Here is a 16,009-nt window from a genome sequence, read left to right as displayed (position 1 = left end):
TGTGTGTGTGTGTATATATATAGTGGAAGTGACATTCTGAGACTCATAGTTTACAAGAAGCCATGTGGAGTACACTTGGGTCTCCTGGAGCACTGGCTCTTAGGATGCTCCCTCTGGGAACCCAGCCACCATTCTGTGAGAAACTCAAGCCACAAGCAGAGGCCTTGGATAAGAGTTTGAACTGACAGCCCAGGTGAGGTCCCAGGTAATGGCCAACCATCACTGCTCGCCATACTAAGCATCCATCCCAGTGAAGCCTTCAGATGACCCTAGTCCCAGGCACTATGTAACTACAACTTCATGAGACCCCACGCAATAACTGCCCAGCTGTTAACCCACGTAACTTTGAGATATAATAAACTGCTCTTTTAAGCTAAGTGTTAGGATGGTTACTACTAAGAGGTGTGTAGTAAGAGGTAACTAGAACAGCCTCTAACAAAGAAAGCTGACAGCTGGTAGGTTTGAATAGTACTAAGTCATATTATTTAGAATTGTTTGGGTCTTCTTTTAATCTTTGTTTAAAACATGACTTAAGCATAATACATACTTAAATAAATTCACTTCAAGTTTATAAAACCCAAATTAGGTCAGGCTTACAAAATCCACCCATGAATCTCATCTCTGGATCACTTCTCAAAAGCACCCTGCTCTCTCGGACCTCCAGTCCCTGGCTAGGACTCTCCCGCCCTGCTGTTCTTAGTCAATGCTTACTCATCCTACAGATCAGAGCTTACACATCTCTTAAACTGAGGAACTTAGGCCCTTGACAGCTCCCCACATCAAGCTGTGCCTGGAATGTTAGGTATTCCACCTGCAAACTCAAATATTGAACTAAATGTGTCAGATAATAGTTGTAACACTAATAGTTAACACTTAGGGAGTGCCTGCTTTGTGTTAGATGCCGTGCTAACAACCTTACAAGCAGACAATCCGACTCTTCACCACCAAGTGATAAAGCTTTGGCATTTAACACCTCTCTTTTGTTGGGCTGGTTTGTGGGGTTTTTCTCCTTAACTATTTATCTCCCCGTCATGAGGGCTGCTGAAGGCAGGGCCCAGGGTTACACAGCTTATCCTTGACATGCCACTCCTTAACCATGCCCTCTGGCACATAATAAACTCTCAATTGAAATTTGAGAAAATGAAAATAAGAATTATTTAGCAACTGCTGTTGCTCTCCCATGACTGAATTTAAAACACCGTCATTGTGAAAGGGGCCTAGAATTGTGCCTTCAACATGGCTGATGCTCAAAAAAAGTCACTGAGCAAAACACAAAAAATGCTACTTTTCACTACTGTACAACTAATATTTAGAATAACTCATCTTCCTTATAAAGCTCTGTTTATTACCAAGTTCTGCATATCTTCCACTGAGTTCGCTAAGTGGAAAACGCACATCCTTTCATAAAATGTAGTTAATAAAACTATAATAAAACCATGATAAGGGGGGAAAACGCACAATAAATAGTGCTGGGAGAAACAGAGGATGTGAGAAAAAGAGACAGGTGGCAATAAACACAAATAAAATATTTTGCAAAAATACATGGTAAGAGAAAATCTGCACGTGCACTTAGAAGAGTCTACCAAAGGTTTTCATCACCTACCCGTTTAAGGGGTGGGCAAATCTCTCTCAAAAAGCTTCTTAAAACCCCATTTTGGTATTTTAAAACTTTTTGTAAGACACATCCTCTCTTTTCCTTATCTTGAGATGGGGAAAGAAAAAGATAGGGGTCAGAGACAGGGACAAAGAACAGGGAAAGGAGAATTATCTCTCACCTTTCCCAGTTTTCCACCTAAAAATACCTACTTCTCTTATTATTTGATAAATGACCACAACACAAATCACACTGCTGTAAGATGTCACAGAAGAGCAACATTTCTGAAGGTCGGTTTCCAAAGTCAAGGTGTAAGGCCAAAACTGTAGTTAATCCATGTTCTTTGATTAGGGATTTACCTATTGGAGAATTCATGAACCGTCTCTCAAATGTGTCAATATAGCCAACTTTTCCTCAATTATTAAAGCAAAACTGTTACTTTGAGCAACAGCTGAAGAAGCTGGCTTGCATATAGGACTGTGTTAGATAAAATATGCATGCTCCGAGCAAGAATGGCCCTCAGCACAGCAAGGTACTGCCGCTATGAGAAAAGTGGGAATTGTAATTGTGAGATAGCGCATGTAAGCTCACTAAATGAATTGGCACGCACAAGTTTTTTGGGAAAAAAACCTGAGGAGGCTGGAAAAGAATACAGTTAAATTCAGTAGGTTAAACATGTAAATGATACAGCTCAATTCTACAGTCAGAGGATCAAGGAAAACTAAAAGCAATTTGCATTCCTGCAATTCTCTTTTCCAAAAAAAGTGAAATTTCAAATGTCTTTGAATGGCCCACAGTAAGTTTTCAACAATGTCACTATATTATTTATAAACATCTATCTACTTACAGGTATACTGTTGTACAGTTATGAGAGATCTATAGCTCAACGTTAAGCACAGTCACCAGTTAGTGAGATTACCTGAAAAGGTATTTCCATTACTACATAGGAGGAAGCCAAGAATATTTAAAGCTATTATTGGAAAAAGGAGTCAAGATTTGTGACATCCTATGCTGTATAAAACTTTGAAAAGTCTCTTATTTCAAATAGCTCTATATTTCGGTTGAAAATTACTTTTTAGTATCATAAAAACCATATGCTGAGCAGTGACAGGAAGATTTTATACTCTTAAGGAAATTATTGTCATTGAAAAGACAGTAAATTTAAATAATTCCTGTATATATTACTAAATTAATCAATGATTTTTAGACCAATCAACTTTTCAAAATGAGGATATCACCTCTTCATTATCCCTCTCTCAGGGCATAACAAAATAACAGGGTATTTGCCTAAAAGTATTGCAAATGTAAAAGAAAAGTGATCAAAACAAAAATTATCAATAGCAAAAATAATAAACAACATAGTTAACAAATATGTTTGCAGGGTTAACCTCTAATAACCTATGAAGTCGGACTAAAAAAGTACAAGAACACTAGTGAAAGACTATCTGGCATGTTGCATCCCTGATCCCTACTAGTTGCTACTGATCAACATCAGCAGTAACCCCCCTGTCATGGGACACCTGAAACCATCCCTAATGGAGCAATACCACCCAGGTTGAAAACCATCACTAAACAAAAGAAGCATTATGATACAGTAGAAAAAGGATTTGAAGCTTTGACAGACCTCATCTGTAAAAGAGGAGATGTCTAATACCTCCTTATCAGAATGTTAATACAAAACTCCTAGACTCATGCCAGGGATTGAAAGACTCTCAACAATGTTAGTTCTTGAAAGCACAAAAATGTCTCATTCTTTCTTTACTTTTACAACTGTAGCTTTCAAAGTTATTTTAGAGTGATTTAAACTTTACATCCTCATCTAAAATGCTATGAAAAAAGCTTTCCTGTGGTTGACCATTCAAGGACATATGTATTTCTATACTGGAGGAAGGAGGAGTATGTGTATGCATAGCTTTTATAGGTCTTAGTAAACCAGGACCTAGCGGGTACGTAGGAGCTAAAAGACATGGGAACTGAAATCTTTGCTGAATGAACTAAATATTTTTAGAAATTAACAGATAATATAAACGCTCCTTGAACATTAAGCCTTATTTAGATGCCTTTCATAAGTGTCAAGGCATGTCACAGACGTAAGAGAATTCTAATATAAAAATACAAAAGAAATCACAACAGAAATAATGCAATCCTTATATACGAACACATTCAAAATGCAAATTTGATTTGTAACACACATTACATAAAACATAATCCACACAACATATAAAAAGGGGCAAAATATAGAGTAAAAATATCAAATTCTTCCCTTAATGTTAAGCTTATTAAGTAGGCATTTCTTATGAGATAATGGAACATGAATATAGATAAATATACACAGGGATGTTATTTGACTATTTAACAAACAGGTTCATGTGAGTCCCAAAGGACTTCATTAGAAAAGAGGTAAACTAAACTTCTACATATCGAACTAAAATATTGAGGATTAAATTCAGTATAATATTTTCAGTTTCCCAGACCATATAACACTAAGGTATATTTCAAACAAAACACAATGTAACATAATGTATGGGGGAGAGAGGAATCACCAAAAACTTTAATATAAGATTGGTATGTCTTGATTCGTAATTTTAACCTTCAAATATAACTGCTCATACAAGCACTTAAGCACACAGCACAATGAAGGTAGAAAAAAACATAAAATGGGAAGTAAAGAACTCTGACTTCTAATTTTGCCTCTGCTCACTCCTTTTAGACAAGTCACATTAAAATCTCAGCGCTTTAGTTTTCTCATCTGCAAAACAAGCTCAACAGTCATTAGAACTCTACAGGTCTCATTCTGTAAAATATATGGTGTTTTTAAGACTTAGTAAAATAATAAAGTAAAATCATTGTCTAGGCAAGTAAAGATAGAAAAATCAGCTCGCATTGGATCCCATTCCCTACTGCCTAGTCAACAACTTGACTTCCGTTGTTATCCCGAGTCTCTCCTGAATCATCATCTCAATTTCCTCCTCACAGTGCATCATTCTCTTCCAGATACACGGATGCTACAATCTCGTCTACCCTTTAAGAAGGGAAATTCCCCGCTGCGTGCGGTGGCTCACGCCTGTAATCCCAGCACTTTGGGAGGCCGAGGCGGGCGGATCATGAGGTCAGGAGATCGAGACCATCCTGGCTAACACTGTGAAACCCCGTCTCCACTAAAAATACAAAAAAACAAAAGAATTAGCCGGGCGTCGGGGCGGGCGCCTGTAGTCCCAGGTACTCGGGAGGCTGAGAAAGTAGAACGGCGTGAACCTGGGAGGCGGAGCTTGCAGTGAGCTGAGATCCTGCCACTGCGCTCCAGCCCGTGCAACAGAGCCAGATTCCGTCACAAAACAAAAACAAAACAAAAAAAAAGAACGGAAATTCCCAATCAGTGAAAGAAAAACCCCACTGAAATAGCAGCAAAAAGGACAAAATACCTCATAAGAAACATTACAAAAAATGTACAAGACTTTTAAGAGGAAAACTTAAAAACACTACTAAAGGTTATAAACAAAAAGAGATGCTATGTTCTTGGATAGGAAGATTTAATATCACAAAGACATAAATTTGTTAATTTGAAACTAGGCCAATTTAAAAAGAAAGTTTTCTTTTTAAACCAGTCAACCCAATTTGAAAGTTTATCTAAGGAGTGTAGGAAGGGGAAAGAATATCTAAAAAAACACTTCAGGAAAAAAAAACCCTCAAGACCATGTCCCACCAAATGTCAAAACATATTAATAATTAAAACCATGTAGTAGCAGAATGTGTTTAAACACATACCAATAGGTCAAAAGAGAAAAACAGACTTAAATACATATGCAAATATAATATATAAAAGAAGTATTTCAAATCAGAAGAAAAAAAAGATGGACTATTCAGTAAATGGTGTTGGGATATCTGGTAGCCATATAAAAAAGAATAAAGTTAGAACCATACTTCATACTGCCTAACAGGATAAATTCCAAATAGATCAAAGACTTGAATGTAAAAACTAAAACCATACTGAGACTCTGGGGACAGTCTAGTGGCTTCTAACAAAGATAAACAGTCTTACCATATGATCCAGCAATCACGTTCTCACATATTTACCCAACTGAACTGAAAACTATGTCAACACAAAAGCCTGCAAATTAATGTTTATAGCAGCTTTACTAAAAGTCACCAAAAACTGGGAGCCATCAAGATGTCCTTCAGTAGATTAATAAATAAACTGTAGAACATCCATATAATTAAAGAGTATTCAGCAATAAGAAGAAATGAACTATTGAGCCACGAAAAGGCACATAGGAACCTTAAATGCATATTGGTAAGGGAAAGATGCCAGTCTGAAAAGGCTATATAGTCTATGATCCCAATTATACAACATTTGGAAAAGATAAAGTTGTGAACAGTAAAAAGATCAGCGGCTGTTTACAGTCCAAAAAGAGAAAGGAAAGGAATGAACAGATAGAGCATAGGTCATTTTAAGGTGATAAAACTATTCTGCATGATACTGTAATGATAGACACGTGTCATTTTAGTTAATAGTAATGTATCAATATTGGTTCATATCTTGTAACAAATGTATACACGAATGAAAAATGTGAATAGCCGGGCGCGGTGGCTCAAGCCTGTAATCCCAGCACTTTGGGAGGCTGAGACGGGCAGATCACGAGGTCAGGAGATCGAGACCATCCTGGCTAACATGGTGAAACCCCGTCTCTACTAAAAAAAATACAAAAAACTAGCCTGGCGAGGCGGCGTGCGCCTGTAGTCCCAGCTACTCGGGAGGCTGAGGCAGGAGAATGGCGTGAACCCGGGAGGCGGAGCTTGCAGTGAGCTGAGATCCGGCCACTGCACTCCAGCCCGGGCAACAGAGAGAGACTCCGTCTCAAAAAAAAAAAAAAAAAGAAAAAAAGAAAAATGTGAATAATGGGGGAAACTGTGCCTGGGTTGACCTCTGTACTATCTGTTCAATATGCATTATGCTAAGCAATGTGCATTCGTTTTCCTTGCCTCTTCCAAACCATTCTCCCTCTTTCCTAAAACTGCCCAGCTCTAATCATGTCAGTCCCCTCATGTTGCAGTTAAATTTAAAAATCTCAAATGCCCCTTCACCTGTCAATTATTTTAGCTGCTGGATCACTGCCTCTCTCTCCAACATCACTCCTGGCCTAGTTCTTAGAGCTTTTAATAACAGTGTAAGTGATGCTTCCAACACCTTGGTTTTTCAACTTCTATCACATCTTATTAACTCCGATGGACCTTGGAGTCATTAGACCTTGTCATTACCAGTAATTGAAAACTCTCTATAGTATTAATTTAAAGCATCCTACATTCCAACCATCATCTTCCATTTTTCTAACTCACTCTGAAACCCAATTCTGTGCTCATTCACGGCAACTGATTTCTGTTCCATCTACTCTGTAACTTTCAAGTTCTTAAAAGGCATCAAGTTTTCTCTACCTTGCAGCATTCAGCATTCACCTACAGGCTATTCTTCTTTCTGGGTTGCAGTGCTTTGAACTCTTTGTCTCTTCTCAACATTAAAATCATAGCATAAATGTAATCCCTTCATACCAGTCTACCCTTTTGTTTTCCATTAAAGGACTCTGGTTACTAACTTCTTAGTTATTGACCATCATCTGTTTATCTGTTTATTTCACATCTTCCACCATTAGAATATCAGCACCATTGATGGCAAAGGCTATGCCTGCTTTATTCACCACTGTATAGCCAAAGCATGATACTTGGTATTCAGTGTTTAACAAATAAAAGAAAAAATGACTAATGCAAAGAAAAGGAAATGAATTAAAGAATTTCTGCCATGTTACAAAACTGAACGAAACATGGAAATTGAGATCATGTTTTAAAAAAAAATTCTGTGGGCTGGAAGAGGTGGTTCACGCCTGTAATCCCAGGACTTTGGGAGGCCGAGGTGGGCAGATCACAAGGTCAGGTGTTCAAGACCAGCCTGGCCAATACGTTGAAACCCCATGTCTACTAAAAATACAAAATAGCCAGGCATCGTGGCGTGCACCTGTAATCCCAGCTACTCAGGAGGCTGAAGCAGAAGAATCACTTGAACTCGGGAGGCAGAAGTTGCAGTGAGCTGAGATCGTGCCATTGCACTCCAGCCTAGGCAAGAAGAGTGAAACTCTTATCTCAAAAAAATAAAAAAATTATTTAATTCTGCTGGAACCCTTCCCCTATTTTAAGTTATACAAAAGAATCCTAAATATGAATTAGATTTCTCACTTGAAAGCTGGGAGAATCTACAGTACCTAGAACTGCTGTGATGATCACACAAAATGTTCATAGGGCATTTTAACAGAGTCTGGCAAATAATAAGTAGTCAATAAGTGGTGACTATTCTTAAAAGAGCATTTAAAAGACTTTGAAGACAAAGTCCTGTAAAATGAGGATATGATTATAGGAAGAAAAAAAGACTTGAAAGAGGTCTGTTTCTCTACTGATGCTGCCCTTTCAACTCCAGGATATTCGGGTCAGAGATTATTTTTCCCTTACAAAAATCAGGAAATATTCTTTCACCTTCCTACTAAAGGTCAGAAATAGTCACAATCCAGTCCAGGACAAAATAATACAAAGCCAAGGAAAACCATTTTTAACAAACTCCTTCCCAAAGGCTTACATTTGTATTTTTCACAAAATACCAGTAATGACTATCATATGATCTTTCTCATTCTGTTAGAATAAATTTAGTACCAAAATATACCCATTAGTCAGGTAAAGAAAAAGTTACATGATGTTTTCCACCTTCAATCAACTATATCTTTCGCTAAAGCTAAGAAAAGACAATTAACATATAAAATAATAGAAAAATTAATCTAGAGGTCAATTACAGAACTTTAATTTTAACTTGTTATTGCAGATAATCAGTATCTATCCTCACATCTATGTTTACATATCATAATATAAACAAATCAGTCAACACTAACACAGAAAAATTATTTATGTGAAAACATGTTAAAGAAAACTGCTATTATCATTGTGAAAGTTCTCTTGATTTCTAAACAAATGAAGGCTGTTCAGCCCATCATATGACCTAATTGGCTGGGCATTCTTCACTAGTTACTCATACACTGGAAATTGCACACTGAAAATCATGTGAATATCTTGAGAGGTCAGAAAAAAATTTTAGAATGTTTGTTAAAGTTTTAGGTTTGGCATAATCAAGTACTTCAAGCTTAAAAAAAAACAAAACAAAACTACAACCTAAATGAAGTAAACAGGGATTACATCTAGTAGGTTTTCTGAAATTGAGATAATTACTAAAAATTATTAATTTTTATTCAGTAATTATGTGTATGTATTAGATATTCTACATGCCACTAACCAAAAATTAATGTTAAACTACAAAATAATTTCTAAATTTGTCCAATACTAATAGACTTTAAAAAAATACATTTCTAAGACTGACAGGATACAATAAGTAGTCAATAAGTGATGATAAGTAATTAATAAATGCAGAAGAGTATATACAATATGCTTATTACATGTAAATGTGGGAAAATGTATTCACATTTGTGTAAAAGAATAATGGAAAGATACAAAATAGACAGAAGTGGTAGCCTATAGAAGATAAGAGCAGCAAAACAGGGAGAGGAATTAGACCTGTCACAATGTCCACCTTTTTAAACTGTTTTAATATTTGAGCCATGTGAATATATACCTATTTTTAAAAGAAGTAAATACTTTAAGGCCGGGCGCGGTGGCTCAAGCCTGTAATCCCAGCACTTTGGGAGGCCCAGACGGGCGGATCACGAGGTCAGGAGATCGAGACCATCCTGGCTAACACGGTGAAACCCCGTCTCTACTAAAAAAAATACAAAAAACTAGCCGGGCGAGGTGGCGGGCGCCTGTAGTCCCAGCTACTCGGGAGGCTGAGGCAGGAGAATGGCGTGAACCCAGGAGGCGGAGCTTGCAGTGAGCTGAGATCCGGCCACTGCACTCCAGCCTGGGCGACAGAGCGAGACTCCGTCTCAAAAAAAAAAAAAAAAGAAGTAAATACTTTATATAAGCATGTGTATCTCTTTAAATCAACAAACATAAATACATACACATATGTATATGTGTAGTTTTGTTTTTTTTTTTTTTTTTTTTTTTTTTTTTTTTTGAGACGGAGTCTCGCTCTGTCGCCCAGGCTGGAGTGCAGTGGCCGGATCTCAGCTCACTGCAAGCTCCGCCTCCCGGGTTCACGCCATTCTCCTGCCTCAGCCTCCCGAGTAGCTGGGACTACAGGCGCCCGCCACCTCGCCCGGCTAGTTTTTTGTATTTTTTTTAGTAGAGACGGGGTTTCACCGTGTTAGCCAGGATGGTCTCGATCTCCTGACCTCGTGATCCGCCCGTCTCGGCCTCCCAAAGTGCTGGGATTACAGGCTTGAGCCACCGCGCCCGGCCTATGTGTAGTTTAAAGAACAGAAAATGGGTTTGTCTGGCTTTCTTTTTAAGAGAAGGAATTAAGAAAAAATTTTCACAACACCACTGAGAGCCATGTTTCCAGGTCACAGTTGTGACTAAATGAAACTTCACAATAATAGCTCTTTTCTCCCCCTTTAAAACCTAAGAATATTTTTCAAACTACCATAATTCTAAGACAGATGACTTTTTAAAAAGAAGCCAAAAGAGAAAAAAAAAGGTTAAATATGAACTATTTCATTTTATTTGTCCTCTAAATAATTCTACATATATTACTAGCTACAAATCATTTTGATTTAAAAAATACATTATTACTGAAAGTGAAATCCTCCTCCTAAAGTCCTTCTACCATCTCTGAATTTGTCCTCTTAAAAAGATCGCTGCACTTTATAAAGTTTCAGGCTAGCACCAAATGGAAATAATAATTATTTTTCTAAACCTAGATTGTTGCCTGATACACAATTCAATTCCGAACTGCATTCCAATCTACAACATCCCTCTACTTCAAAAGACTCTATATGAATTTGTCTCTGGAAAACTCATGTCCCCTTTCCCGTCTCATCCCACTTACACGTCTTAGTCTTCTCTAAAGCACATCATGTATTTAGAATATCTCAATGGCAGCCTACAATACTGTTCAACATTCTTATGCTACCATCAGCAACCCATATCCAATCACAGGTTCCTACAAAACATAAACCAGATTTCTATAAGTTGTCCATATATACTAATTATAAAATGATTTAAAATATTAAGGACAAATTACAAATGTTTCAGAGGAGCTGGAGGAAAGGGGAATGAGTTAGTGTTTAATGGGCACAGGGTTTCAGTTTGGGATGATGGATAAGTTCTGGAGACAGACAGTGGGCATGTGAGTGTACTTAATGCTACTAAAGTGAACACTTTAAAATAGTTAATTTTATTTTATATATATTTTTTACCACAAAAACAAAAACAAATGACATATTAGGAAGGATACAATAAGTATCTCACAGTTTAGTGCTCACCTGAAAGAAACCTAACAATTTGCTATTACTAAGTTGACCTGTGAATATATAACCCAATTCTGTAAATGTTTATGCATTAGGCATGTAGACACAGTGCCTAGGACTCACAGTAATTTTAGAAGTAAATGAAAATGTTTTAATTTCTTTTAAAATAAGGAAAAAGTGAACTTTTGCTTCAAAGAAAATGTTTTAATATATAATACTAACAAATTTTTCCTTAAAACAATGTAAAACAGTTTTAATTTTTTTAATAGAAAGAGGGGCCCAAGAAGTCAAAAGTGCCTATGGCCCATGAATGTCCTAATATGACCCTTATGTTTACCATTTCCTAATACAAGATTATCAAGGGAGAACAAGAAACAGAAAACACAACTGGAGATGTATGTTAAACAGTATTATTGAAAGAAACTACATACAGGAGCAATTACTGAAGGCCTGACACTTTTTAAAACCTCAGTAATACTAGAATAGTATCTCAATTATTGCTTAATCCTTTTCAAACAACTCTTTATTAACAAGAGCTATATAACAAGATATCCCATTTATGCACACAATAAATGTTTGAAGATTAACTTAATGGGGATTTAAAAGAACCAGAGAGCAATAACTATTAAAGGAGTCAAAACTAAGTGAGTAAGTGGGAAGAAAAAATGAGGGAAGGAAGAAGGAAGGAAAGGAAGAAGAAAAGGAGAAAACACTGACTAAAAGAACAAAGAGAGCCACCTTCATTACCGAATTCACTGAAGTTGAAAATATTTCTGAAGTAAATTAACAGACTTAGTATAACGTCAATTAAAATCCCCAACTGACAATTTAAATATTAAGGAATATACTGAGAGAAAGTACGCAGTTTAAAAATAAATTTGAAAAACAAACAAAAAAAAAGAGCATGTATCTAAACTTATTGATACTGGATAAAAACAAAAAGGCAAAAAATATTTTTAAAGCTATAAATTAGCAAATTTCAAATATGAAAGGAAATAAAATAGGGAAAAGAATAACTAATAAACATTTCTGGCATAATAATGTGAACATGAAGAAAAACAAATTGATCTCTACAGCTTTGTGCTACATCATACAGAATTTCAGATGCATTACAAATTGATTTTTTAACTGGAAAAACATGGAATCTTTAGAGTTGTAAAAGGGGGTTTGCCTTTTGACAAACAACTTCAAGCAATTGACCCAATTATTACAGAAAGCGTCTACAAAATGAAAAACACCAAAGTAAAGATAAAAAGGAAACCAACAGAGTGAAGAGCGAGAGGAGGGACTTTGCAGTTATAAAGACAGACAACATTTTTATCTCCAAAATACACACGAAGTGGTCTAGCTTGGTATCCAGTCTTCAACAGAAACTGTCACAAAATATGACTTCAATCAAAAGCAGGCAGAGTTGCACTCATTCAGCCATGTGCCAGATACTGTTATAAACACTTGATAAAACTAATCTCACAGTCACAACAACTCCCCTATGAAGATGATACTATTATTATTATCAGGTGGCAAACTGGAAAAGAAAGGCCCAGAAAGATAAGTTACTTACCCAGCATGACACAGCTAAACAGCTAGAGCCAGGATTTGAACCCAGGCAATCTCCCTCCAGAGTACATGATCTCCACCACTAAGCTACTGGCTTCTTTCCCATGTGCAACAAAAAGTTCATGGACCATTCACTCTACATATCTACTAGGTGTATATCTAAGAAACTTAAGTTCATTAGATATAAGTTACTAAAATGCAGGAAAAAACACAAATAAGAATAGTTTTGATAGAGTGCTTTCAGGATTCGGAGGATCACATCATTGTCAGTAAAGGGGATAAGGAAAGGCTTTGTGGAAGAAGTGATTATCTACATTGGGTCTGAAAGGATATGAGACACAGAGACGGGAAATTAAAGAGGAAAACATTCCATCCTCAAGAAACAAAAGGACCAAAAGCATCAAACTAAGGTAGAAAAAAAGCACTGGAACTCAAATAGTTGAGCTGAAATGAATGTTATACAGGAGGGAAAAAAATGAAAATGAATGATTCAGAAGACTAAGGAGTTTAAACTGAACTCAGTATGGAAGGTAGGGGAGTAACATGAACACAGTTGTTATATGGCAACTGGATATAAGAATTAGAAAAGAGATGGAAATGGAAAGAAATGCCAGTGGGTTAATTCGCTAGCCTAGGCAAGGTAAGTAATGTCCAAAGTAAAGTAGGGCAAATAAAAATGGAGAAAAGGGAACACGATATGTAACACACAGTAGTTAAAAATTTTCAATTAATGAACCAGACCAGAATATACTACAATGTAAATACAACAAAGGGGATGAATGGGACCACATTTGGGAGATTCTTTGGGAACCTCATAGTGGGAGGACATTAGGGGCCAAAAAAAGCTAGAGTGGACAGTAGACAGCCCCTGAAGAAAACTGCCTCCGCACCATTTGGCTATGCTCAAAAACTTGATTAAGAAAGATTTTAAAACGTCAACATTTTGAGAGAGATTATGAAGGTAGATGGATAGAATTAAGTAATAAATGTGGAGGTGACTCAAGTTTTCACTGCAATGAAAGAATCATCTTGTCATTAATAGAAATGGAAAAACTGAAGGAAAGTAGGTTTAAAGCAAAAAGAGACAGGAGTTCTGGTTTTTAGATGGTGAGATGATGGCTTACATAGAACGATATCCAGAAATAACGCAGTGTCCACAAGGCAAGTGCTTGAGTAAGAAGAGCTGAAAATACAGATGCCATCTACACAAAGACAGCTGGAAGTTGTGAGACCAAAAGAAAAAAATCTTAGAAATAAAAAATGAATCAGGCAAAGTTTTAGGAACATCTGTACTTAGGGGTGAAGGAAGAAGAGGCAAAGAAGACACTAGCAAAGGCTTAATATTACCACTGCAGATATCAGGTATATAATGCAGCAGTGAGTGCTTCCTAATCTTTTTCACATGAAAGCGCACAAATAAGACAACACAATTTGTGTGGCACAAAGCAGTAAATGAAACTGCTAAAGGCTAAATGCAGTTAGCCCAGGAGCTGAAGAAATCACCCATATCCACACCAAGTAATCCAATTATTGTACTGTTTGGAAAGCTCTGTAATATACGCCAAAAAGTTTAAGATTCTATTCCCCTAATCTTTCAACAGAAAGAAAAAATTTCTTTTCATTTCCACCTAACTGATTCATTAGTTGGAATGTTGCAAATCTGACAAAGGAGAAAAGAACTCAAAAATAACCATGAAACTTTGTAACTGAGAAATCACTAATAACTCTAAAATCAGTGGAAAAAATGAGACTGCAAAAGGAAATATGAAGGAGGGTGATTGAAGTATCAACTTTTTACCAGTCATGTTACCCTAACTGGTTAAAAGGTATATAACCTAAATGGGATGATTCTTCAAATCTTTGTAATAAAAATACTCTCTTTTTAAACGAAATTTAATGGTAATATACTTTACTTCCTGATCCTTCTTTTTTAAGAGACGGGGGTCTCACTATGTTGCCCAGACTGGAGTACATTGGCTGTTCATGCATGTAATCATCACACACGGCAGCCTCCAACTGCTGGGCTCAAGCGATCCTCCCACCTCATCCTACCAAGACGCTGGGCCTACAGGTGAAAGCCACTGCACCTGGCCCTTCGTGTTTTTTAAAAAGGAAGAATAAAAATCCTTTGAAACGCTAAATACTCACCCAGTGCGAGACTGACCAACTTTATCACAGATATCCAAAATGAGGCCCCAGTCCTCAGCAGTATTCATCTCGCTGGTTGCTTTCTCTGTAGATTGTAAAGGGGATTGCAGAAACATTATTTTTAAAATCTTTAAAATATATATAATCACATTTAAATCACAAAACTATAGTATAATCAAGTCTTAACAACAAATCAGAATAGTTGCCAGCATTCTAGTTATTTTCATGGCCATCTTGAAAAGATGTACCCTCATTATCTCTTGCAATTATTTTCCCTATTCACAATGCAGTTGCTTCTTTACTTAGTATAAAATATAAGGCATTGATTTTTTTTATAAAAAAATTATATATAGGTCTACCACCATCTGCAAATCGAAAGACTAAAATAAGAAATATTATTTCATTAACGAAAGCTTATTCTTGCTAGTAAATCTTTATAAAAATGTTTCAGGTAGCCGGGCGTGGTGGCTCACGCCTGTAATCCCAGCACTTTGGGAGGCCACGGCGAGTGGATCACCTGAGATCAGGAGTTCGAGACCAGCCTAATCAACATGGAGAAACCTCGTCTCTACTAAAAATACTAAATTAGCCAGCTATGGTGGCGCATGCCTGTAATCCCAGCTACTCAGGAGGCTGAGACAGGAGAATCGCCTGAACCCAGGAGGCGGAGGTTGTGGTGAGCCGAGATCGTGCCATTACACTCCAGCCTGGGCAACAGAGCAAGACTTCGTCTCAAAAAAAAAAAAAGTTTCAGGTAATTAAGTTAATTATTTAGCTAGTTTTGTTGATGTATTTCTTTGATAATATGGAGAGGGGACTGAAGGAAAGAAAACCAAGTTTTGACTGAATGTATTTCCTTAAATAAAAACTTATTTAAGTGTTCAGAGAAAATAATTGCTTGTTGTTTATCCTAAGAAATTATTCTTCACCGGCCGGGCGCGGTGGCTCACGTCTGTAATCCCAGCACTTTGGGAGGCCGAGGTGGGTGGATCACGAGGTCAGGAGATCGAGACCATCCTGGCTAACACGGTGAAACCCCGTCTCTACTAAAAATACAAAAAAATTAGCCGGGCGTGGTGGCGGGTGATTGTAGTCCCAACTGCTGGGGAGGCTGAGGCAGGAGAATGGCATGAACCTGGGAGGCAGAGCTTGCAGTGAGCCGAGATCGCACCACTGCACTCCAGCCCGGGCGACAGAGCGAGACCCTGTCTCAAAAAAAAAAAGAAATTATTCTTCAAAAGTGAAGAGGAAATAAACACTTTCTCAAACAAAAATTGAGGGAATCTACTGCAAGTACACCTGCCTTGCAAGCAAT

The 16,009-nt window shown here is 37.1% G+C and overlaps 2 protein-coding genes across 3 annotated transcripts in view; one reads left to right on the top strand and one right to left on the bottom strand.

The window, feature by feature from the left end:
• Positions 1-16,009, top strand: part of TRDMT1 (tRNA aspartic acid methyltransferase 1) — a 687,969-nt gene that overhangs the window by 141,834 nt on the left and 530,126 nt on the right. The window lies entirely within an intron of this gene.
• Positions 1-16,009, bottom strand: part of STAM (signal transducing adaptor molecule) — a 74,990-nt gene that overhangs the window by 42,445 nt on the left and 16,536 nt on the right. The window contains exon 2 of one of the 2 annotated variants that reach the window (XM_050805397.1): positions 14,695-14,779. In XM_050805397.1, the coding sequence (XP_050661354.1) occupies positions 14,695-14,779 (85 nt within the window). Of the gene's footprint in view, positions 1-1,603; positions 6,217-14,694; positions 14,780-16,009 lie in introns of those variants that run through there. The other variant, XM_050805398.1, reaches the window with a different exon arrangement.

This window comes from Macaca thibetana, chromosome 9 (genome assembly GCF_024542745.1).
Source record: "Macaca thibetana thibetana isolate TM-01 chromosome 9, ASM2454274v1, whole genome shotgun sequence".
Lineage (NCBI taxonomy): Eukaryota > Metazoa > Chordata > Mammalia > Primates > Cercopithecidae > Macaca > Macaca thibetana.
This window is presented reverse-complemented; position numbering and strand designations above follow the sequence as displayed.